The sequence below is a fragment of the Tachyglossus aculeatus genome, chromosome 6, assembly GCF_015852505.1.
Source record: "Tachyglossus aculeatus isolate mTacAcu1 chromosome 6, mTacAcu1.pri, whole genome shotgun sequence".
Lineage (NCBI taxonomy): Eukaryota > Metazoa > Chordata > Mammalia > Monotremata > Tachyglossidae > Tachyglossus > Tachyglossus aculeatus.
The window spans coordinates 31,512,191-31,531,952 of record NC_052071.1 but is presented as its reverse complement, the minus strand read 5'-3'; the positions used below and the strand labels follow the sequence as shown (position 1 = coordinate 31,531,952).

Below are 19,762 nucleotides of genomic sequence, written 5' to 3'. Positions count from 1 at the left end.
ATTATTATGATTAAATGCCCATTCCTTAGCACACCTGAGCCTTCCCTGGAACATACCAGTGTTCCCTGAGTTCTGCACATCCACTGGGATTGCCTAGCTCATATCCGGATGCCTTCTCCAGCAATGGTGAGACCTGGGCCCACGACCTTCGAGGTTACCTTTGGCCGTTGGAAATGGTGCTGTACACCCACGCTCCTGGATACAAACGAGCCCTGCTGTACCCGTTTCACAGCAGGAAAAATTGAGGCAAAACTAAGAACCAGACCAAGGTGCTAAAGAGGCAACACAGAGTATCTAGGGTTTGAGGCAAAGGCAATGATTTTGGATCCTGAAGTATGCCGAAATCTTTGTTCTGTTGGCTTGGAGAAGATGCTTAAGTTATATTATACTAACTTTATGCCAACGATTTCTTGTTTTGGTCTGATATTAAATCCAGAGGATAAATTCAAGTTCATGCTCCAGGAGAGACTCAAGTTGGTTGATATTTCAAAAGAAAACTTTTAAATCCCCATGACTATATAGCAGTAAGTTTCTTTCATAAAAAACATAGATTTACAATGTCCATGTGAATTCTTACTGGTTAGCCGTCGAAAGAACTCCTCCAATAAAGTAAAAAATACTGCTCGACATTATGTAGTTTATTCACAAGCTTCCCCAAAAGGGGGAATAAAAGTGACATCAGAGAACATTTTCAAAATCCCCCACTCTCCCTTTCTCTCTGTCACTAAAATACCAATAAAGAATCTTCCACCTCCCATGGATTCAGTGCTGGAATTGTGTCTCCAGAGCATTCTAGGAGGCTTAGAAAAACCGGGGGAAAAAAAAGTAGTGTGTCATAGTGGATTTTGCTCCGTATCTGTTCGATTTCGTTCTACTTGTTTTCGACTAAGTGGTAGTCAGTCTAGGTATATTCATCAGTTCTTCTGAGAACCTGGCAGAAGACTCTCAGAAGACTCAGACACCTCTGGAAGAAATGTCAGAAATGCAGCTAAATTCACCTAATCGGACTTTCTATTCAATCACAAATGGCACGGTGCCATCGAGATCTATTATTGCCAACGACACCTTAAATCAAGGACGGGCTGAAGACGCCTTTCTAGGACTGGAAATACTGTGCACAATTTATGTGACTTACGCTGCGATTATTGCAGTGGGGCTCCTCGGAAATGCCATACTCATTAAAGTCTTTTTCAAGATCAAGTCAATGCAAACTGTTCCAAATATTTTCATAACTAGCCTGGCGGTGGGCGATCTCCTGCTCCTGTTAACTTGTGTGCCGGTGGACGCAACTCGTTATATTGTGGATACCTGGCTGTTTGGAAGAACTGGATGCAAGCTGCTCTCGTTTATCCAGCTAACTTCTGTCGGAGTGTCCGTGTTCACGCTAACTGCTCTCAGTGCTGACAGGTTGGTCTTTGTTTTCGGTCATGTCTCCCTGGAGTGAAGGAAGGCACAGGAAAGAAAAATGATCCCGTTGCATCAATTAGCTAGTCTTTATTTCATGTGAATAAACTGCAGTTAAGGGAAAAAAAAAACAATTAGTGTTTCCAAGAAAATGTAAAAAATCGATTGTGACAATTACTAGACTGCATTCTAGGAAAACGTGGAACACTGTGCACTTTTTAGATGAACCAGGTTGAAAGCCTTCATTCACTATAATTGATATTTTGAAGTGAAGCTAAAAATAGATCTTTTTTCCAAAGGCCTCAGAGGTATAAAAAATATTCCGGATGTATTTTGTACATCAGTGCACTCTAGTGGTCCGTTGTACTTGATGCCAATGAACACGAGTGAAATTATTCATTATTATTACCAGAGGGACTGCAATGCAAGGATATTGTTTACGACTGATTTATTAATCATCTGCACCACCCACACCTAAAAATACATATTTGCTCTTGATGAGGAATCTATTCAATTCTAAAATTGTAAACTTGGATTATTCACCTAATAGGACTGCAATGCAAGGATATTGTTTACGATTGATTTATTAATCATCTGCAATCTTTGGCTCCTAAAGGTAGTACGATTTTCTGTTTCCCAGAGCACAATGTATATGCCATCTAAATGGAATTTGCTCTCTCCCTGGTTGTTCGATGCCCTCTTGGTTCCTACAGAAGGAAATTTGACTGTTAGCCTCCATCGACAAAAGCAAACAAGGGTTGCCACTTGGTAGGAGTAGTGTCAAATCAGGGCTAAACATTCTTATTATCGGCCCTTCACGTTTCGGTTTTCATTGAGCTGAAAAGGCTTTAAAAACACTTCAAATAAACCTTTGTTTAAAGTGGTCAAGAACACTGGCACCCAACTGTAAATGACAGCCATGGTTTCAGAAAGACTGGGAGACAGAACAAGTCCAGTGTATTATTGTCAATCACATATATTACCTATAATTATATTATTATAGTATTATCATTTATTAGGCGCACCTGAACCAATACAGACTCATTAACTCATCCACCTACACCTAAAAATACATATTTGCTCTTGATGAGGAATCTATTCAATTCTAAAATTGTAAACTTGGATTATTCACCGAATAGGACTGCAATGCAAGGATATTGTTTACGATTGATTTATTAATCATCTGCAATCTTTGGCTCCTACAGGAAGTACGATTTTCTGTTTCCCAGAGCACAATGTATATGCCATCTAAATTGAATTTGCTTTCTCCCTGGTTGTTCAATGTCAATGGTTCTTACAGAAGGAAATTCAACTGTTAGCCTCCATCGACAAAAGCACACAAGGGTTGCCACTTGGTAGGAGTAGTGTCAAATCAGGGCTAAACACTCTTATTATCGGTTCTTCATGTTTCAGTTTTCATTGAGCTGAAAAGGCTTTAAAAATATTTCAAATTAACCTTTGTTTAAAGTGGTCAAGAACATTGGCACCCAACTGTAAATGACAGCCATGGCTTCAGAAAGACTGGGAGACAGAACAAGTCCAGTGTATTATTGTCAATCACATATATTACCTATAATTATATTATTATAGTATTATCATTTATTAGGTGCACCTGAACCAATACAGACTCATTAACTCATCCACCTACACCTAAAAATGCATATTTGCTCTTGATGAGGAATCTATTCAATTATAAAATTGTAAACTTTGATTATTCACATAATAGAACTGCAATGCAAGGATATTGTTTACGATTGATTTATTAATCATCTGCAATCTTTGGCTCCTAAAGGTAGTACGATTTTCTGTTTCCCAGAGCACAATGTATATGCCATCTAAATTGAATGTGCTTTCTCCCTGGTTGTTCGATGTCCTCTTGGTTCCTACAGAAGGAAATTCGACTGTTAGCCTCCATCGACAAAAGCACACAAGGGTCGCCACTTGGTAGGAGTAGTGTCAAATCAGGGCTAAACATTCTTATTATCGGCCCTTCACGTTTCGGTTTTCATTGAGCTGAAAAGGCTTTAAAAACACTTCAAATAAACCTTTGTTTAAAGTGGTCAAGAACATTGGCACCCAACTGTAAATGACAGCCATGGCTTCAGAAAGACTGGGAGACAGAACAAGTCCAGTGTATTATTGTCAATCACGTATATTACCTATAATTATATTATTATAGTATTATCATTTATTAGGCACACCTGAACCAATGCAGACTCATTAACTCATCCACCTACACCTAAAAATACATATTTTCTCTTGATGAGGAATCTATTCAATTCTAAAATTGTAAACTTGGATTATTCACGTAATAGGACAACTAAAAGAAAAAGCGATCTCGCTAGGTACAAGAACTCATCTGGGGTATAATTTATTTAGGCGATGTCTGCTCAAAAAAATACCGTCACAGGTGTCAAAAGATGAATGTTTTACAGTACATTTCTTCTGACTTTCTGACTTTAGACTGTGAGCCCACTGTGAGCCTGTTGTTGGGTAGGGACTGTCTCTATATGTTGCCAACTTGTACTTCCCAAGCGCTTAGTACAGTGCTCTGCACACAGTAAGCGCTCAATAAATACGATTGATTGATTGATTGACTGTATTTGTGTTTCCAGATACAAGGCGATTGTTAAACCCCTGGAATTGCAGGCTTCGGATGCCGTCCTGAAGACCTGTGGAAAGGCTGGCTGCATCTGGCTGGTGTCAATGGCATTTGCCCTCCCGGAGGCCGTATTTTCAGACGTATATCCATTCAGTGGCCCTGAGAAAAACCAGTCTTTTGAAACATGTGCCCCTTACCCTGTCTCTGAAAAGATACTGCAAGAGGCCCATTCTCTGATTTACTTCTTGGTGTTCTACATTATTCCACTCTCTATCATCTCTGTCTACTATTTTCTCATCGCCAGAGCTCTGTACAAAAGTACGTTCGACATTCCTTCTGAGGATCATGGTCATGCCTGTAAACAGGTAGGTAAGAGTCACACATGAGCGTGTGTATAACTTGCAGGAGCTAATGCAAACTGAACACACGGAGCCCAAGTTCAGTCGCTTCACTTCTCTGTGCCTCAGTTCCCTCATCTGAAAAATGGAGATGAAGGGTGGGAGTCCCAAATGGGACAGGGACTGTGTTTGTATCTACCCCAGCACTTAGTTCAGTGCCTGGCGCATAGTGAGAGCTTAACAAATGCCATTAAAAGAAGTCGGGATGCAAACTTCTGTCACTGCATCTTTTAGCTAAATGGAAAGATCATTTTCACTTAGCAGAACAACAAAATACATTAGGAGAGCAGCAAAGAGATTTGAACAGACACTAGAAAATAAGTTTCTTGTACAGCCTCAGGGAGAGCTTTCTTAGGGGACAAATGTTTTCTCTGGGTAAGAATTACAAGCTTAGTGGTCCTGATGAATTAAAAGCTAAGACATCATTATTCTATCTCTGCTTCTACGGCTGACTTGCTATGTGACCCCGGGCTGGCCATTTAGTGTCTCTACGCTAGAGCTCCTCCATCTCTGAAATGAGACAGAAGAACAACACTAGTCAGCAGGTGGAAACTGTTGGAACTGAAACAGTCATTCTCTGTCTCCTCCGAGGGCTCCTCCACCCCCTCCCATCCCCTTACTGTAGGGGTTCCTCAAGGGTCAGTTCTTGGTCCCCTTCTGTTCTCCATCTATACTCACTCCCTTGGCGTACTCATTTGCTCCCACGGCTTCAACTATCATCTCTAAGCTGATGACACCCAATCTACATCTCCGCCCCTGTTCTCTCTCCCTCCCTCCAGGCTCGTATCTCCTCCTGCCTTCAGGACATCTCCATCTGGATGTCTGCCCGCCATCTAAAACTCAACATGTCCAAAGACTGAGCTCCCAAACCCTGTCCTCTCCCTGACTTCCCCATCACTGTAGACAGCACTACCACCCTTCCCGTCTCACAAGCCTTGGTGTCATCCTCGACTCCGCTCTCTCATTCACCCCTCACATCCAGTCCATCACCAAAACCTGCCGGTCTCACCTCCACAACATTGCCAAGAGCTGCCCTTTCCTCTCCATCCAAACCGCTACCTTGCCGGTTCAATCTCTCATCCTATCCCGACTGGATTATTGCATCAGCCTCCTTTCTGATCTCCCATCCTCCTTTCTCTTCCCACTTCAGTCTATACTTCACTCTGCTGCCCGGATTATCTTTCTTCAGAAACGCTCTGGGCATGTCACTCCCTTCCTCAAAAATCTCCAGAGGTTGCCTATCAACCTTTGAATCAAGCAAAAACTCCTCACTCTTGGGTTCAAGGCTGTCCATCACCTTGCCCTCTCCTACCTCACCTCCCTTCTCTCCTTCTACAGCCCAGCCCGCACCCTCCGCTCCTCTGCTGCTAACCTCCTCACTGTCCCTCATTCTCGCCTGTCCCGCCATCGGCCCCCGGCCCACGTCCTCCCCCTGGCCTGGAATGCCCTCCCTCCACACATCTGCCAAGCTAGCTCTCTTCCTCCCTTCAAGGCCCTGCTGAGAGCTCACCTCCTCCCGGAGGCCTTCCCAGACTGAGCCCCTCTTTTTCCTCTTCTCCTCCTCCTCCCCTCCCCACCACCCCCCGTCCTACCCCCTTCCCCTCTCCACAGCACTTGTTTATATTTGTACATATTTATTACCCTATTTTATTAAGGATGTGTATATAACTATAATTCTACCTATTCTGATGGTATTGACACCTGTTTACTTGTTTTGTTTTGTCTTCTGTCTCCCCCTTCTAGACTGTGAGCCCGCTGTTGGGTAGGGACCGTCTTCATATGTTGCCGATTTGTACTTCCCAAGTGCTTAGTACAGTGCTCTGCACTCAGTAAGCGCTCGATAAATACGATTGAATGAATGAATGAAACTCCCAGACTCACAGACAGGGCCGACGCAAGGAAAAAAAATCACCCTCTATTTTCTCATTCCATATGACATCATACAGATGTCCTTTCAACCCCTCAAGCCTATGCTGTTTCTGAGAGAGGACCCACTATCCATCCTGCTCAACTCACTCCAATCAATCAATCAATCAATCGCATTTATTGAGCGCTTACTATGTGCAGAGCACTGTACTAAGCGCTTGGGAAGTACAAATTGGCAACACAGAGCCTTTGCCAGAGCCTTTGCATATCCCTCCCAAGTCCACGAGGCCTGGGTACCACTAACCTTGCCTCCCTCAGATTACCCGGCCGTCGGCAAGTTCACCTGACAGAAAAATATCCTATTTTATCATGGTAGTGGGAGGCAGCATGGCCTAATGGAAAGAACACGGGAACTGAGAGTCAGAAGACATGGGTTGTCTTTTAGACTGTGAGCCCACTGTTGGGTAGGGACTGTCTCTTTATGTTGCCAACTTGTACTTTCCAAGCGCTTAGTACAGTGCTCTGCACACAGTAAGTGCTCAATAAATACAATTGATTGATTGATTGATTGATTGTAGCCCTAAGCTCTGCCACTTAGCTGCTGTGGCACCTTAGGCAAACCACTTCGCTTCTCTTTGCCTTTGTTTCCTCATCCGTAAAAGGGGGATAAAATGCCTTTTTCCCTCTCAGACAGCTGGACTGGGGTGGTGTCTGAATCGATTATCATGCATCTATCAGTGGAATTTATTCAGTGCATACTACAATAATGATGGCGTTTGTTAAGCGCTTACTATGTGCGAAGCACTGTTCTAAGCGCTGGGGGGGGTTACAAGGTGATCAGGTTGTCCCATGTGGGGCTCACAGTCTTAATCCCCATTTTACAGAGGAGGTAACTGAGGCTCAGAGAAGTTAAGTGACTTGCCCAAGGTCACACAGCAGACACGTGGCAGAGCCGGGATTGGAACCCATGACCTCTGACTCCCAAGCTCGTGCTCTGTCCACTGAGCCACGCTGCTACTATGTGCAGAGCACTGTTCTAAGTGCTTGGGAGAGTACAAGAGAACAGCTCCTAGATGAGCTCCTCAAGATTTCTAGGGAAAGTCCTCTCATTATTCCCCCAAGCGCTTAGTACAGTGCTCTGCACACAGTAAGCGCTCAATAAATACGATTGAATGAATGACTGAATGAACAGAATTAGCAGACACAGAGTCTGCCCACAATGAACCTGTAGCTCAGTGTTTGGCGTATAGTAATAAATTCCATCATAATCGCTGAGTCCAGCACACGAAGTGCTCCAGAAAGATCATCATCATCATCAATCGTATTTATTGAGCGCTTACTATGTGCAGAGCACTGTACTAAGCACTTGGGAAGTCCAAATTGGCAACATATAGAGACGGTCCCTACCCAACAGTGGGCTCACAGTCTCAGTCACTGTCAGTCAATGGTATTTATTGAGCGCTTACTATGTGCACAGCACTGTACTAGGCGCTTGGGGGGATAATGAGAGGACTTTCCCTAGAAATCTTGAGGAGCTCATCTAGGAACTTTTCCGCTCCGAGTTTAGGCGCCACTGCCTATTTGGGATTTCAGCTGGCCACAGACGGAGGTGGCTATGTTCCTTTCCCCTGACGCTCAAGGGAGTTTGGACGTGCTGCTCCTCATTCAACTGTGAGCCCACTGTTGGGCAGGGACTGTCTCTATACGTTGCCAATTTGTACTTCCCAAGCGCTTAGTACAGTGCTCTGCACATAGTAAGCGCTCAATAAAAACGACTGATGATGATGATGATTTATTGAGCGCTTACCGTGTGCAGAGCGCGGTACTGGACAGAGGAGGGGAGTGATGCAAAGAAGGTGGTGGGGGTGGCTACGCAGAGAGCTCGCTGAAGTAGCAGGGAGTTCCCAACCATCTCCAAATGCTGCCCAGCATAATCAATCGTATTTATTGAGCGCTTACTGTGTGCAGAGCACTGTACTAAGCGCTTGGGAAGTACAAGTCGGCAACACATAGAGACAGTCCCTACCCAACAGCAGGCTCACAGTCAAGCCTGACTCCTGGCAGTGTCCTGAGCAGCTGCGGTGGATAGAGCACGGTCCTGGGAGTCAGAATGACCTGTGCTCTGAACTCGGCTCCGCCACTTGTCTGCTGTGTGACCTTGGGTCAGTCACTTCACTTCTCTGTGCCTCAGTTCCCTCGTCTGTGAAACGGGGGCTAAGACCGGGAGCCCCAAGTGGGCCAGGGACTGTGTCCAACCTGGTATCTACCCAGCTCCGCCACTTGTCAGCCACTTTGGGCAAGTCACTTCACTTCTCTGGGCCTCCGTTACCTCATCTGTAAAATGGGGATTAAGACTGTGAGCCCCCCATGGGACAACCTGATCACCTTGTAAACTCCCCAGCGCTTGGAACAGTGCTTTGCACATAGTAAGCGCTTAATAAATGCCATTATTATTATTATTATTATTACCCCAGCGCTTAATACAGTGACGGCCCATAGGAAGTGCTTCACAAATACCATTTTTTAAAAAGACTGCTGACCAGGCTTCTCGTGGTTTCGCGTGACGGTCCCTGCACCTTCCTGGAACATTTCTAAGGCGGCAAGTCACGGGTGCAGGATTTGCCATCTGGGTGGGAAATGGGGGAAAGCAGAGAGGGGCTAGTAATGACTAATAATAATAATGGCATTTTATTAAGCGCCTACTATGTGCAAAGCACTGTTCTAAGCGCTGGGGGAGATACAAGGTAATCAGGGCGTCCCACGTGGGGCTCACAGTCTTAATCCCCATTTTGCAGATGAGGTAACTGAGGCACAGAGAAATTAAGTGACTTGCCCAAAGTCACACAGCTGACAATGGGTGGGAGCAGGGATTTGAACCCATGACCTCTGACTCCGAAGCCCGGGCTCTTATCCATTGAGCCGCGCTACTTCATCAATCGTATTTATTGAGCGCTATGTGCAGAGCACTGTACTAAGCGCTTGATAATACTTGATAATACTTCCAAGATATTAACAAGTATTACAAGATAAACATTTCTATCACTTGCTGAGCCCTCTCCCCAATAACTAGGCAAGTTAGGTATGGGCTGCTATTTGTATTTACGCCTGGGTGTATCTGTTTGGGTGCTGTCATCCCTGCTTGTGCCTAGATGTCTTCGCCTGTCTCCATTCTCAATCACTCTATCTCTGATTCCCTCTCTGGGTCTTGGTCTCCCTTTCCTGTCCTTTTCCCTCCCTCACGTCTTCACTGGAAGTCCTGCCCGCTCTCCTACGAGAGAAAATACAGCCCATTACGTCTAGTTGATCCCTGGAGATCTGAAATGCTCTGGGAGAGAAAGATCATGACCTTGAGCTGCAGGCCTGGTGAACGGAGGGGCCCCCGGCATTTCAAAATGGAAACTGGACACTCACATCACTGTGGGTAGACACAGGCACCAAGGAAGGGTAGAGTGAAAGTGCTGGGAGGAAGCAAAATCTATTTTAAAGCCAAATTTCAATTTAAGGCTGGACAGAGATAATAGAAGAAAAAACCCTGTAAATAACCAACCACTTGACAACTTCTCCAGAACACTTGAGTCCCCAGATGGCTTTTGGAGCTTGGTTCCTCTCTGCTCCAGGCCCCTGGCTATCCCTCACGCTAGAAACTCTTCTGCTCTGCGTTTTTTCTCTCTTTTTTTCCTCCCCACCTCTTTCTAGAAGTCCTCCTGCTACTGGGCAGAGGAGAAGGGAACTTTGTAAGTGTCAGAAGTTAGAGGACATTCAGGTATTTGCCTGACCTGACCTGACCTGAGTTGTTGCCAACTTGTACTTCCCAAGCGCTTAGTACAGTGCCCTGCACACAGTAAGTGCTCAATAAATACGATTGATTGATTGATTTGACCTGACCTGACCTGAGTTGTTGCCAACTTGTACTTCCCAAGCGCTTAGTACAGTGCTCTGCACACAGTAAGTGCTCAATAAATACGATTGATTGATTGATTGATTGACCTGTATACCTGCCCCTGGCCCTGGTGATGCTAGTGATGTTACCTAGGACTGTGAATCCACAGAACCCTTGGCCCTGGAAATTTTCACCTAAAGCCTTGGTATCCTGGAAACATTTCCAAGCTGAGGGTTATAGCTGATGGATGGTTATTCTGTAAGTAAAAATAACCCACTTTACTGCCTAATGGTCATATGATTTTCATCTAACTGGAGAGAGATAATAATAATAATAATGATGATGATGGCATTCGTTAAGTGCTTCTAAGCACTGGGGGGATACAAGGTGAACAGGTTGTCCCACGAGGGGCTCAGTCTTCATCTTTATTTTCCAGATGAGGGAACTGAGGCCCAGAGAAGTGAAGTGACTTGCCCAAAGTCACCCAGATGACAAGTGGCGGAGCCGGGATTAGAACCCATGACCTCTCACTCCCAAGCCCGTGCTCTTTCCACTGAGCCACGCTGCTTCTCAGTACAATAATATACTGTATAGTCCCCCCCCAAAATAACTTCGACATAGTGTAAAGGGAACCTGTTACTGGAAAAATCCACTTTAGAAAACTATTGTTTCAATAGGAAATAAGGGAACGCTTTCTGACCTCTTCATTTAACTTCCTTTTGATTTCCAAATATACATGGAGTTAATGCCTGGATTTTGTTTGGTTTATTTTTTGATGTCCTATTGCTACTTTTCATGGTACTGTATGTGACATTTGGCACTACACTGTAAAACAAAAATAGTATTCTGCAATAGTATAGTAGAATAGTATTCTCATGATTCAGTAAACTCTTGACATTTCACCTATGAATATCAAGTTGGCTAGACTAGACTAGTAATAGGCAGATGAGGTGCACAATACACACAGAGGCAACACAACGCCTTACAAAGCCATTTATGTGCAAGTCCTCCTGGCTATTCATGAAATCATGATGTTCAAAAGGAAACCTCCATAGTGTGGAAACTGGTAAAATACAGGTTGTTTTTCAGTGAGAGTTACTGAAGAACTGACATTTATTATAGCACTGAATTTAGGAATAGCTAAAACTCGCATGGATTTCGAGGGTTGCAGATTTCAGCTTTCACTACATTTTATTCCATTTCTCTGAACTGCAAAACAAACATTCCAACTAAACCATCGGGAAAACGGACATGGGTCTAAAAACTGAGAAAAAAAAGCTTTTAAAAACTATCAGTTAATACGGATCAGAGATTTCTCCATTTTCAAAGGCTTTCTGAAATTCCACCTCCTCCTCTTCCTTTTTTCCTCCTATCTATATGTCGTTCCGTGCCTGTCGCTCCCTTTAGATTGCACCGACCCAAGTCATTCGCTCGGTGCTCCGCCCACGGTAGGCATTCAATAAATTATATTGATTGATTGATATATTATGTACATTTGAATACTAATTTCCTTCCTTTCTGAATGCATATTGTGCATTTGGTACTTTACTATGCATGCTGTCTTAAGGCCAAGCCCACGAATGTTAAGCTTACGGCTCATTAACCGGGAAGAATTTTGAAAACACGTCTCACCATTTCGAAAACTCTATAAGCCGCCGGGATTTGTTCAGGAGAAGTAACTTGCTGGCTAAAGGAAAGAAATGACATTTTAGCAAATCACATCTATGAAGTAAACATGCTCTTTTCAGTCTCTTCCAGCCATCTAATTTCTTCTCCTTTCTCTTCTCTCGATAGATCGAATCCCGCAAAAGAGTGGCCAAAACAGTGTTAGTGCTGGTGGGTTTGTTTGCTTTTTGCTGGCTACCTAATCACCTACTGTACTTGTACCGCTCCTTCACGTATCACTCTTCTGTAGATTCCTCTTCCTTCCATCTCACTGCCACCATTTTCTCTCGGGCTCTGGCTTTCAGCAATTCCTGTGTAAACCCCTTCGCTCTCTATTGGCTAAGTAAAACTTTCCGACAACATTTTAAGAAACAAGTTTTTTGTCTGAAGTCAAAGCTTCCTACACGTCCCCCCGGTATTCCCAATAGCAATATAACGACGTCGGGGTTGGCTTCGGCAACCGGGGGCACCCAAATCTCGGAAGTAAGTGTGACCTTACTTACTGATTACAGCCCAAGGGACAAAGATGATAGTGTGTAGATTACAGCTCTAAAAACAAAAAAGAGAAATAAATACCACTGATTGATTGATCACTACTGGTTAAAAGAATGGACTTTGTGTAATTTCCTGTAACACTTTTATTGAACCAGGTGGTCAAACTACTTGGTGGTCTTGGCGTAGTTTAAGATTCTGTTCCTGTAAATACAATGAAGTTAGTGCTAAGCGGTATTCTAGTTTTAACACAAATCAAAAACAAACTGCTTATTTAATTAAAGAAAGCATGGAAAAGAAAAGAGAGGAGGAAAAGAGGTGAAGAATGTTGCCTGGGCAAGTAAAAACGTGGGTGAGTGTGAAATAAACAGCAAAAAAACTTGAATGGAGGCTATACGGGAGGTTATACTTTCAGCTTCACCTAGCAGGTGGCTCATTCGTGTTTGAAAAATTGCATTAATATGCAAGGAAAATTTACTTTGAACTATAAGTCACATTGGAAATCTTTACCTTTTGTCACTGAACTTAACCACAGCTGTGGATTAAAAAAAACAAAAAATGATACTCAGAATTCTATGAAATAGATATATTACATGTAATATCAGGCTAGAGAAGCAGCATGGCTCAGTGGAAAGAGCGCGGGCTTGGGAGTCAGAGGTCATGGGTTCTAATCCCGGCTCTGCTACTTATCAGCTGTGTGACTTTGGGCAAGTCACTTAACTTCTTTGGGCCTCAGTTACCTCATCTGGAAAATGGGGACTAAGACTCTGAGCCCCATGTGGGACAACCTGAATACCTTGTATCTCTCCCAGTGCTTAGAACAGTGCTTGGCACATAGTAAGCTCTTAACAAATACAAAAATTATAATATTTCTACATTAATTCTCATGGGCATGAAATTATGACCCAATATTTGAATTTCTGTTCTACAGTTTAGGGGCAAAAACTTAGTTCTGCCTTCACCATACAAGTGTGGAGTTCTGAAAATTCTCTGGCATGGTATTTATATTTCTTTAATTTTAAAAAAAGGTCCTTACAAAATGTTAGACCAGAAAAGGCTTCTCTTTTCCTGCCTCCTGTACAGTGCCTGGCACACAGTCAACACTCAATAAGTATCACTGACTGATTAAACTTCCACCATTCTCTATTCTACAACACTAGAAAAAAGTGTAAAGGATATGAATACATGGGTGTGTGTACATGAAAATGAGGTACAGAAACGTAAAATGTTGAACAAAGACTGGAAAAAAATCTGCTTTATCAGATATTTACTTTAGCACACCTCATTTCTTCTATTTACATATATTCTGAAGAGTGAAACTTCATGCCTCTATGACCTAAATTAGCAGTCGAAAACCCCAGCAATACATTCTGTTCTAACTAGAAGATTTTACTGGACAGCCTAGTTACAACATTTTTGACATAGTAAAAGATTCCAGTTCTAGACATTCCAGGTGATATGGGATAAAACATAATCAATCAATCAAGCCCATTGTTGGGTAGGGACCGCCTCTATATGTTGCCAACTTGTACTTCCCAAGTGCTCAGTACAGTGCGCTGTACACAGTAAGCGCTCAATAAATACAATTAAATGAGTGGTATTTATTTAGTGCTTACTGTGTGCAGAGCCCTGTTCTAAATGCTCGGGAGAGAACAGTACCACAGGGTTGGTAGACACAATCCCTGCCCACAGTGACACGACACCTAAAATACCTGTATTCTTCCTGAATTTTCACTTTAATTTTATCACTGATGTTCTTTGGATGAAGGTCTGTAACTCGCAACCACTTTTGGTATACACCTTTGCTGCCCCGGGCAATTCTAAACTAACAAATGAGCATTGTATTTAGAGCCCAATTTTTCAATCAATAGATCAAGGATAATCAATCAATCAATCAAGGATATTTACTGAGGGCTTACTGTGTGCAGTACTTGAGAAAGTAGAGTCCAACAGTTGGTAGATGCGATTCCTGCCAACAATTTATGAGCACTGTTAACACATGCTCCAACAGGTTTCCAGAATTAAAATCTTGGCTACTTTCTTGTCGCTCCGATGGGCCTATATTTGAAAAAGCTGCTCCTGATATTCAACCACTCACTTGTCCTTCAAAAATAAACTGCCAGACCTCCCAGGTTTATAAGCTCTTGGAATTTGTTCTGGCACAGAAAATTCCCACTGAATCCAATAGGCGTTTTGCCTATACAAGGGCTAGGAGGATGTGAATTGTAGCACATTTCGATTTGGCAATCCAGTGCTCAGAATGACTTTAGTATTCTTAAATAAACCAAGGTGCGTTGTGGGCTAGAGGATGTGATATATATATATAAAACGTTGTAGATAAATTCCCCAAATTTACCAGCCCATGCTATATTTTAACTAATCTGTTCCCTTCCATTAGCTTATAAAGCCCTGTTACACATACTGAAAAATAAACTTCAATCTGTATTCTTTATTTCTGCCCTATACTCCCTCTCTAATGAGTCAACTTCGAACCTGGCCGTGCACACCTTAAGCACTTCGATACTCACCCCAAATCCACAGTATTTCTGTAAACGTTCTTCTACTCTCTATTTCTCCTATCCCTGATATATTTTCATGTCTCTCCTCCCGAAGACTGTAAGCTTCGTGTAAGCGGGGTGGCCCAGTGGATAGAGCACAGGCCTGAGAGTCGGAAGGACTTGGCTTCTAATCCCGGCTTTGCCGCTTATCTGCTGCGTGACTTTGGGCAAGTCCCTTCACTTTTCTACGCCTCGGTTCTCTCATCTGTAAAATGGGGATTAAGAGTGTGAGTCCCATGTGGGACAAGGACTATGTCCAACCCAATATGCTTTTATCCACCCCGGTGATTAGTACGGTGCCTGTCACATAGTAAGCGCTTAACAAATACTACTATTATTATTATTATCGCATCTACCAACTTAAATTGAATTTTCCCAAGCACTTAACCCTCCGCAAACAGTAAGTGCTCAATGAAGACCATCGATTGATTCATTAGTCACGTACAACAAAAACTTATTATAAACTCTGCCTCAATTTTCCTACCTCAAACACAGGAAATGTAATATGGATCTGGAAGGAGAGGGGAGAAACAGGGGGCACAGAGGTTGGTGAGAAGGCTGATGTAGTAGTCAAAGCAGGAAGAGATGAGTGCTTAGATTAGTTTGGGAACAGTTTGAATGGAGAGCAAAGGGCAGAGTCTAGGTGTTTTGAAGGTAGAATTGAGAGGATTTGGTGATGTATTCAATTTTTGGGTGGAAAGAGGGATGAGTTGAGGATAGTACAAAGGTCATGAGATTTGGGAGACAGGGAAGGTAGGCAGTGGTGTTAGGCTACAATGATGGGAAAGACGAGGGGAGGACAGAGTTTGAGTGGAAAGGTGAGGAGTTCTGTTTTGAACATGTTAAGTCTGAGGTATTGGAGAGACATCCAAGTACAGATATCCTGGAGGCAGGGGGAAATGTGAGTCTGCAGAGAAGGAGAGACTTGCGTGGCTCAGTGGAAAGAGCCCGGGCTTTGGAGTCAGAGGTCAGGGGGTTCAAATCCCGGCTCCGCCACTTGTCCTCTGTGTGACTTCGGGCAAGTCACTTCACTTCTCTGGGCCTCAGTTCCCTCATCTGGAAAATGGGGATGAAGACTGTGAGCCCCCCGTGGGACAACCTGATCACCTTGTAACCTCCCCAGCGCTTCGAACAGTGCGTCGCACATAGTAAGCGCTTAATAAATGCCCTCATTGTTATTATTAAAACACTCTGGGGGAATTGGGAGGTTGGGCACTGGGGAGGAACACTGGAGGCTTGGGCCGATTCAGACCAAATCAGGCAGGCTTCCACGAAATGGAGGGCATAAAATGTCATTATGTCATACCGTGCGGGCGTGAATTTGTCATGTCACGTACTTTCTGAGGATCGTTTTTTTAGAGGGCTGTTGCTGCTCCCCTTTTCCTGCTCCATTCCATCCCATTCTTAGCCAATTCTCCACTCAGGCCTCAATCAATCAATTGTATTTATCGAGCACTTACTGAGAGCCTAACACTGTACTAAGCACTTGGGAGAATACAACAGAGTTGGTAGACATGTTCCCTGCCCAACAGGAGCTTACATCCTCTTCTACCATGCCCATGCTGCAGAACTCAATCAATGAATCAATGGTACTTATTGAGCAATTATGAAGCGTAGAGCACTGTACTTAGCACTTGGGAGAGTCCAAACACATTCCCTGCCCACATAGGGCTCTTGACTGTATCATCAATCATCAATCGTATTTATTGAGCGCTTACTATGTGCAGAGCACTGTACTAAGCGCTTGGGAAGTACAAATTGGCAACATATAGAGACAGTCCCTACCCAACAGTGGGCTCACAGTCTAAAAACTGTGTAAACTGTGTAAAAACTGACTGTATGACAGTGTCAATGGTGACAGAGGGTTATCAACCAATCAGTGGTATTTTTTGAGCTCTTACTTTGTAGAGAACATTAGATTAAATGATTGGGAGAGTACAATGCAACAGAGTTGGTAGCCACCATCCTGCCCACAATGAGCTTGCAGTCTAGAGGAGAAGCTCACAGTCTAGGGGATGTTATCTCGAGAATCCATGAGAATGTAGAACCTGGGGCAAATCAGTGAAATAAAAACTTTGTAGCGAAAGTACCCTGAAGTACTGTAGCTGAAGAGTCTGGCTCCTACTTTTCATTCACGTGTTATCTTCAATCTTGTAAATGTAAACTTTTTCTATAATTGAGGTGTTAAAATCTGAAATGTTACCAGCCTACCCTGATGGCTTTAACAATACATTTAAATATTTTCCTGTTGTCCTGTCGACAGAAATGTTGGCCGATTTTTGACTGTGCTCAGTGAAATTAAAATATTGGTTTCTTTCTGAGACTACATTTTACTCAGCCAGATAGGCACATCAGAACATAAATGCTCTTCTGTAAAGAACTGCAGCTTGAAGAAAAGCTTCCTTATTAAATACCACAGCGATAGTGTCAGTAACTGTAGATGGCATATGACAGAGTCTCCAACCTAATTTAAAACTCCAGTCAGCTATCTCACTTCGCAAGAACAACAGCTGGGGCGAACCAAGCCAGCATCACTGTAAACAATTCCATAAATCCTGTTGACAGAATAAATTCTGAAAGGAAAAAGACAATATCCATAGGGTGTCACAAATACGAAAACTGACAATACACCTTATCTCTAATACGGATAAGAAGGGTGAGGGATGGTCACCCGGTAAAATAAAGTGCATGTGGGAATGAGAACAAAGGTTTCTTTTTCAGTGCACCATCTGTTGGGTGAATAAACGGTGATATCATCAATTGAAATTAAACAAGTCTGTGCTTGTGCTTAAAACTACTGCATATGGTCTTGTCAGGAGAATATTGCTAAAATGTGAAGGAAGATGTCACTAACTGGTTTGCTATTCTTAGCTGAGTAATCCAAATACTACTGATGGTCTATATTTTAAACCACTAGCCATCTTATCTGGCAGTTGGCTTGAGCAGCAAGTTAAGGATCAGAGCTTTTCTAAATTCAGAGTTTTATATCTAATTTTGTTTTTACTCTGAGTAGGACAGTGAAAAATATACTTTTATTTTTATAATGGCATTTATTAAGCGCTTACTATGTGCAAAGCACTGTTCTAAGCGCTGAGGAGTTTACAAGTTGATCAGGTTGTCCCACGGGGGCCTCACAGTCTTAATCCCCATTTTACAGATGAGGTAATTGAGGCACGGAGAAGTAAAGTGACTTGCCCAAAGTCACACAGCTGACAATTGGCGGAGCCGGGATTCGAACCCTTGACCTCTGACTCCAAAGCCCAGGCTCTTTCCACCGAGCCATGCTGCTTCTACTTCTACTTGGGATATGAATCTGCAGAACCCCATCTGCTTTTTCTGCTTTCTATTCAGGACATTTTTTTTCTAATATTTCATAATCCAGCAACCAAGAGTGGATTTTTTCAGTTATTTTGCACCCTTGAACATATCAAGGAATATTTACAGCCATGAAAACTGATTAATTCCCAATAGCGGAATCTGAATTGCTTTATAGAGAAAAGCCAGTTCTTTGAACTAGGAAACAAATAACGTCTTAATTCAAGGCACTGTTAAGTTTGAAGACCTAAAAGTAATAATATTCATTGTTTTCTCTTCTCATCACTTGTAACATCCACATGGATATCCCTGGTGACTCCTCTGCCGCCCGCCTTCTATCTCTCCTTGACACTGCCAACCTCCTGCTCCACCCCACCTTGCCCACTCACCAACTTGGTCGCACCCTCGACCTCATCATCTCCTACCGCTGCACTGTGTCCACCCTCACCAACTCTGAAATCCCCCTCTCTGATCATAACCTTCTCACCTGCCTCCTCACTCACACTCCTCTCCCCTGTAAATCCATATTACTCCCTCACAGAGATCTCCGCTCTCTCGACCCCATCCATCTTTCTGAGCACCTCACACCCCACCTCGCCTCCCTCTCCTCTCTACCCAGTCTTGATGATCAGATTACTGCTCTCAACTCTACCCCCTCTACTCAGCTCGACTCCCTCGCTCCCTTTTCCTTTCGCCGCTCCCGTACCACTAACCCACAGCCCTGGATCACTGCCACTGTCCGCCTCCTTCGCTCTTATGCTCGAGCTGCTGAACAAAGTCTAAACATCAAGTCAACCTCGTTCACTTCAAGTTTATCCTTTCCTGCCTTAACTCTGCCCTCTCCTCTGCCAGACAAAACTATTTCTCCTCCCTTATTGACACCCATGCCCATCATCCCCGTCAGCTCTTCCGTACATTTAACTCCCTTCTCAGGCCCCCTGTTCCTCCCCCTCCTCTGTCCCTCACCCCGAACGACCTGGCCTCCTACTTCACTAGTAAAATTAACTCCATCAGTTCTGAGCTCCCCAAAGTCACTCCTCCCCCTTCTCCAACCCTCCAGCTCTCATCCCACGGCTTCAGCTATCATCTCAATGCTGATGACACCCAAATCTACATCTCTGCCCCTGCTCTCTCTCCCTCCCTCCAGGCTCGTATCTCCTCCTGCCTTCAGGACATCTCCATCTGGATGTCTGCCCGCCATCTAAAACTCAACATATCCAAGACTGAGCTCCTTATCTTCTCCCCCAAACCCTGCCCTCTCCCTGAATTTCCCATCACTGTTGACGGCACTACCATTCTTCCCGTCTCACAGGCCCGCAACCTTGGTGTCATCCTCGACTCCGCTCTTTCGTTCACCCCTCACATCCAATCCGTCACCAAAAACTGCCGCTCTCACCTCCGCAACGTCGCCAAGATCCGCCCTTTCCTTTCCATCCAAACTGCTATCCTGCTGGTTCAATCTCTCATCCTATCCCGACTGGATTACTGCATCAGCCTCCTCTCCGATCTCCCATCCTCCTGTCTCTCCCCACTTCAATCTATACTTCACGCCACTGCCCGGATCATCTTTGTGCAGAAACGC

At 43.8% G+C, this 19,762-nt stretch overlaps 1 protein-coding gene across 1 annotated transcript; it reads left to right on the top strand.

Moving 5' to 3' along the window:
* Nucleotides 1–973: 973 nt before the first annotated feature.
* On the top strand, nucleotides 974–12,355 carry BRS3 (bombesin receptor subtype 3). The gene is made up of 3 exons (XM_038748527.1): nucleotides 974–1,407; nucleotides 4,020–4,371; nucleotides 11,945–12,355. The coding sequence occupies exons 1-3, from the start codon at nucleotides 974–976 to the stop codon at nucleotides 12,353–12,355; spliced, it is 1,197 nt and encodes a 398-aa protein (XP_038604455.1).
* The last annotated feature ends 7,407 nt before the right edge of the window (nucleotides 12,356–19,762 follow it).

What these genes read in the sequence shown, in the direction of transcription:
- BRS3 (XM_038748527.1), top strand. Translation starts at nt 974, where the DNA reads ATGTCAGAAATGCAGCTAAATTCACCTAATCGGACTTTCTATTCAATC. An exon ending in ACTGCTCTCAGTGCTGACAG is followed by an intron (nt 1,408 to 4,019) that starts GTTGGTCTTTGT and finishes TTGTGTTTCCAG; the next exon opens with ATACAAGGCGATTGTTAAAC. An exon ending in ATGGTCATGCCTGTAAACAG is followed by an intron (nt 4,372 to 11,944) that starts GTAGGTAAGAGT and finishes TTCTCTCGATAG; the next exon opens with ATCGAATCCCGCAAAAGAGT.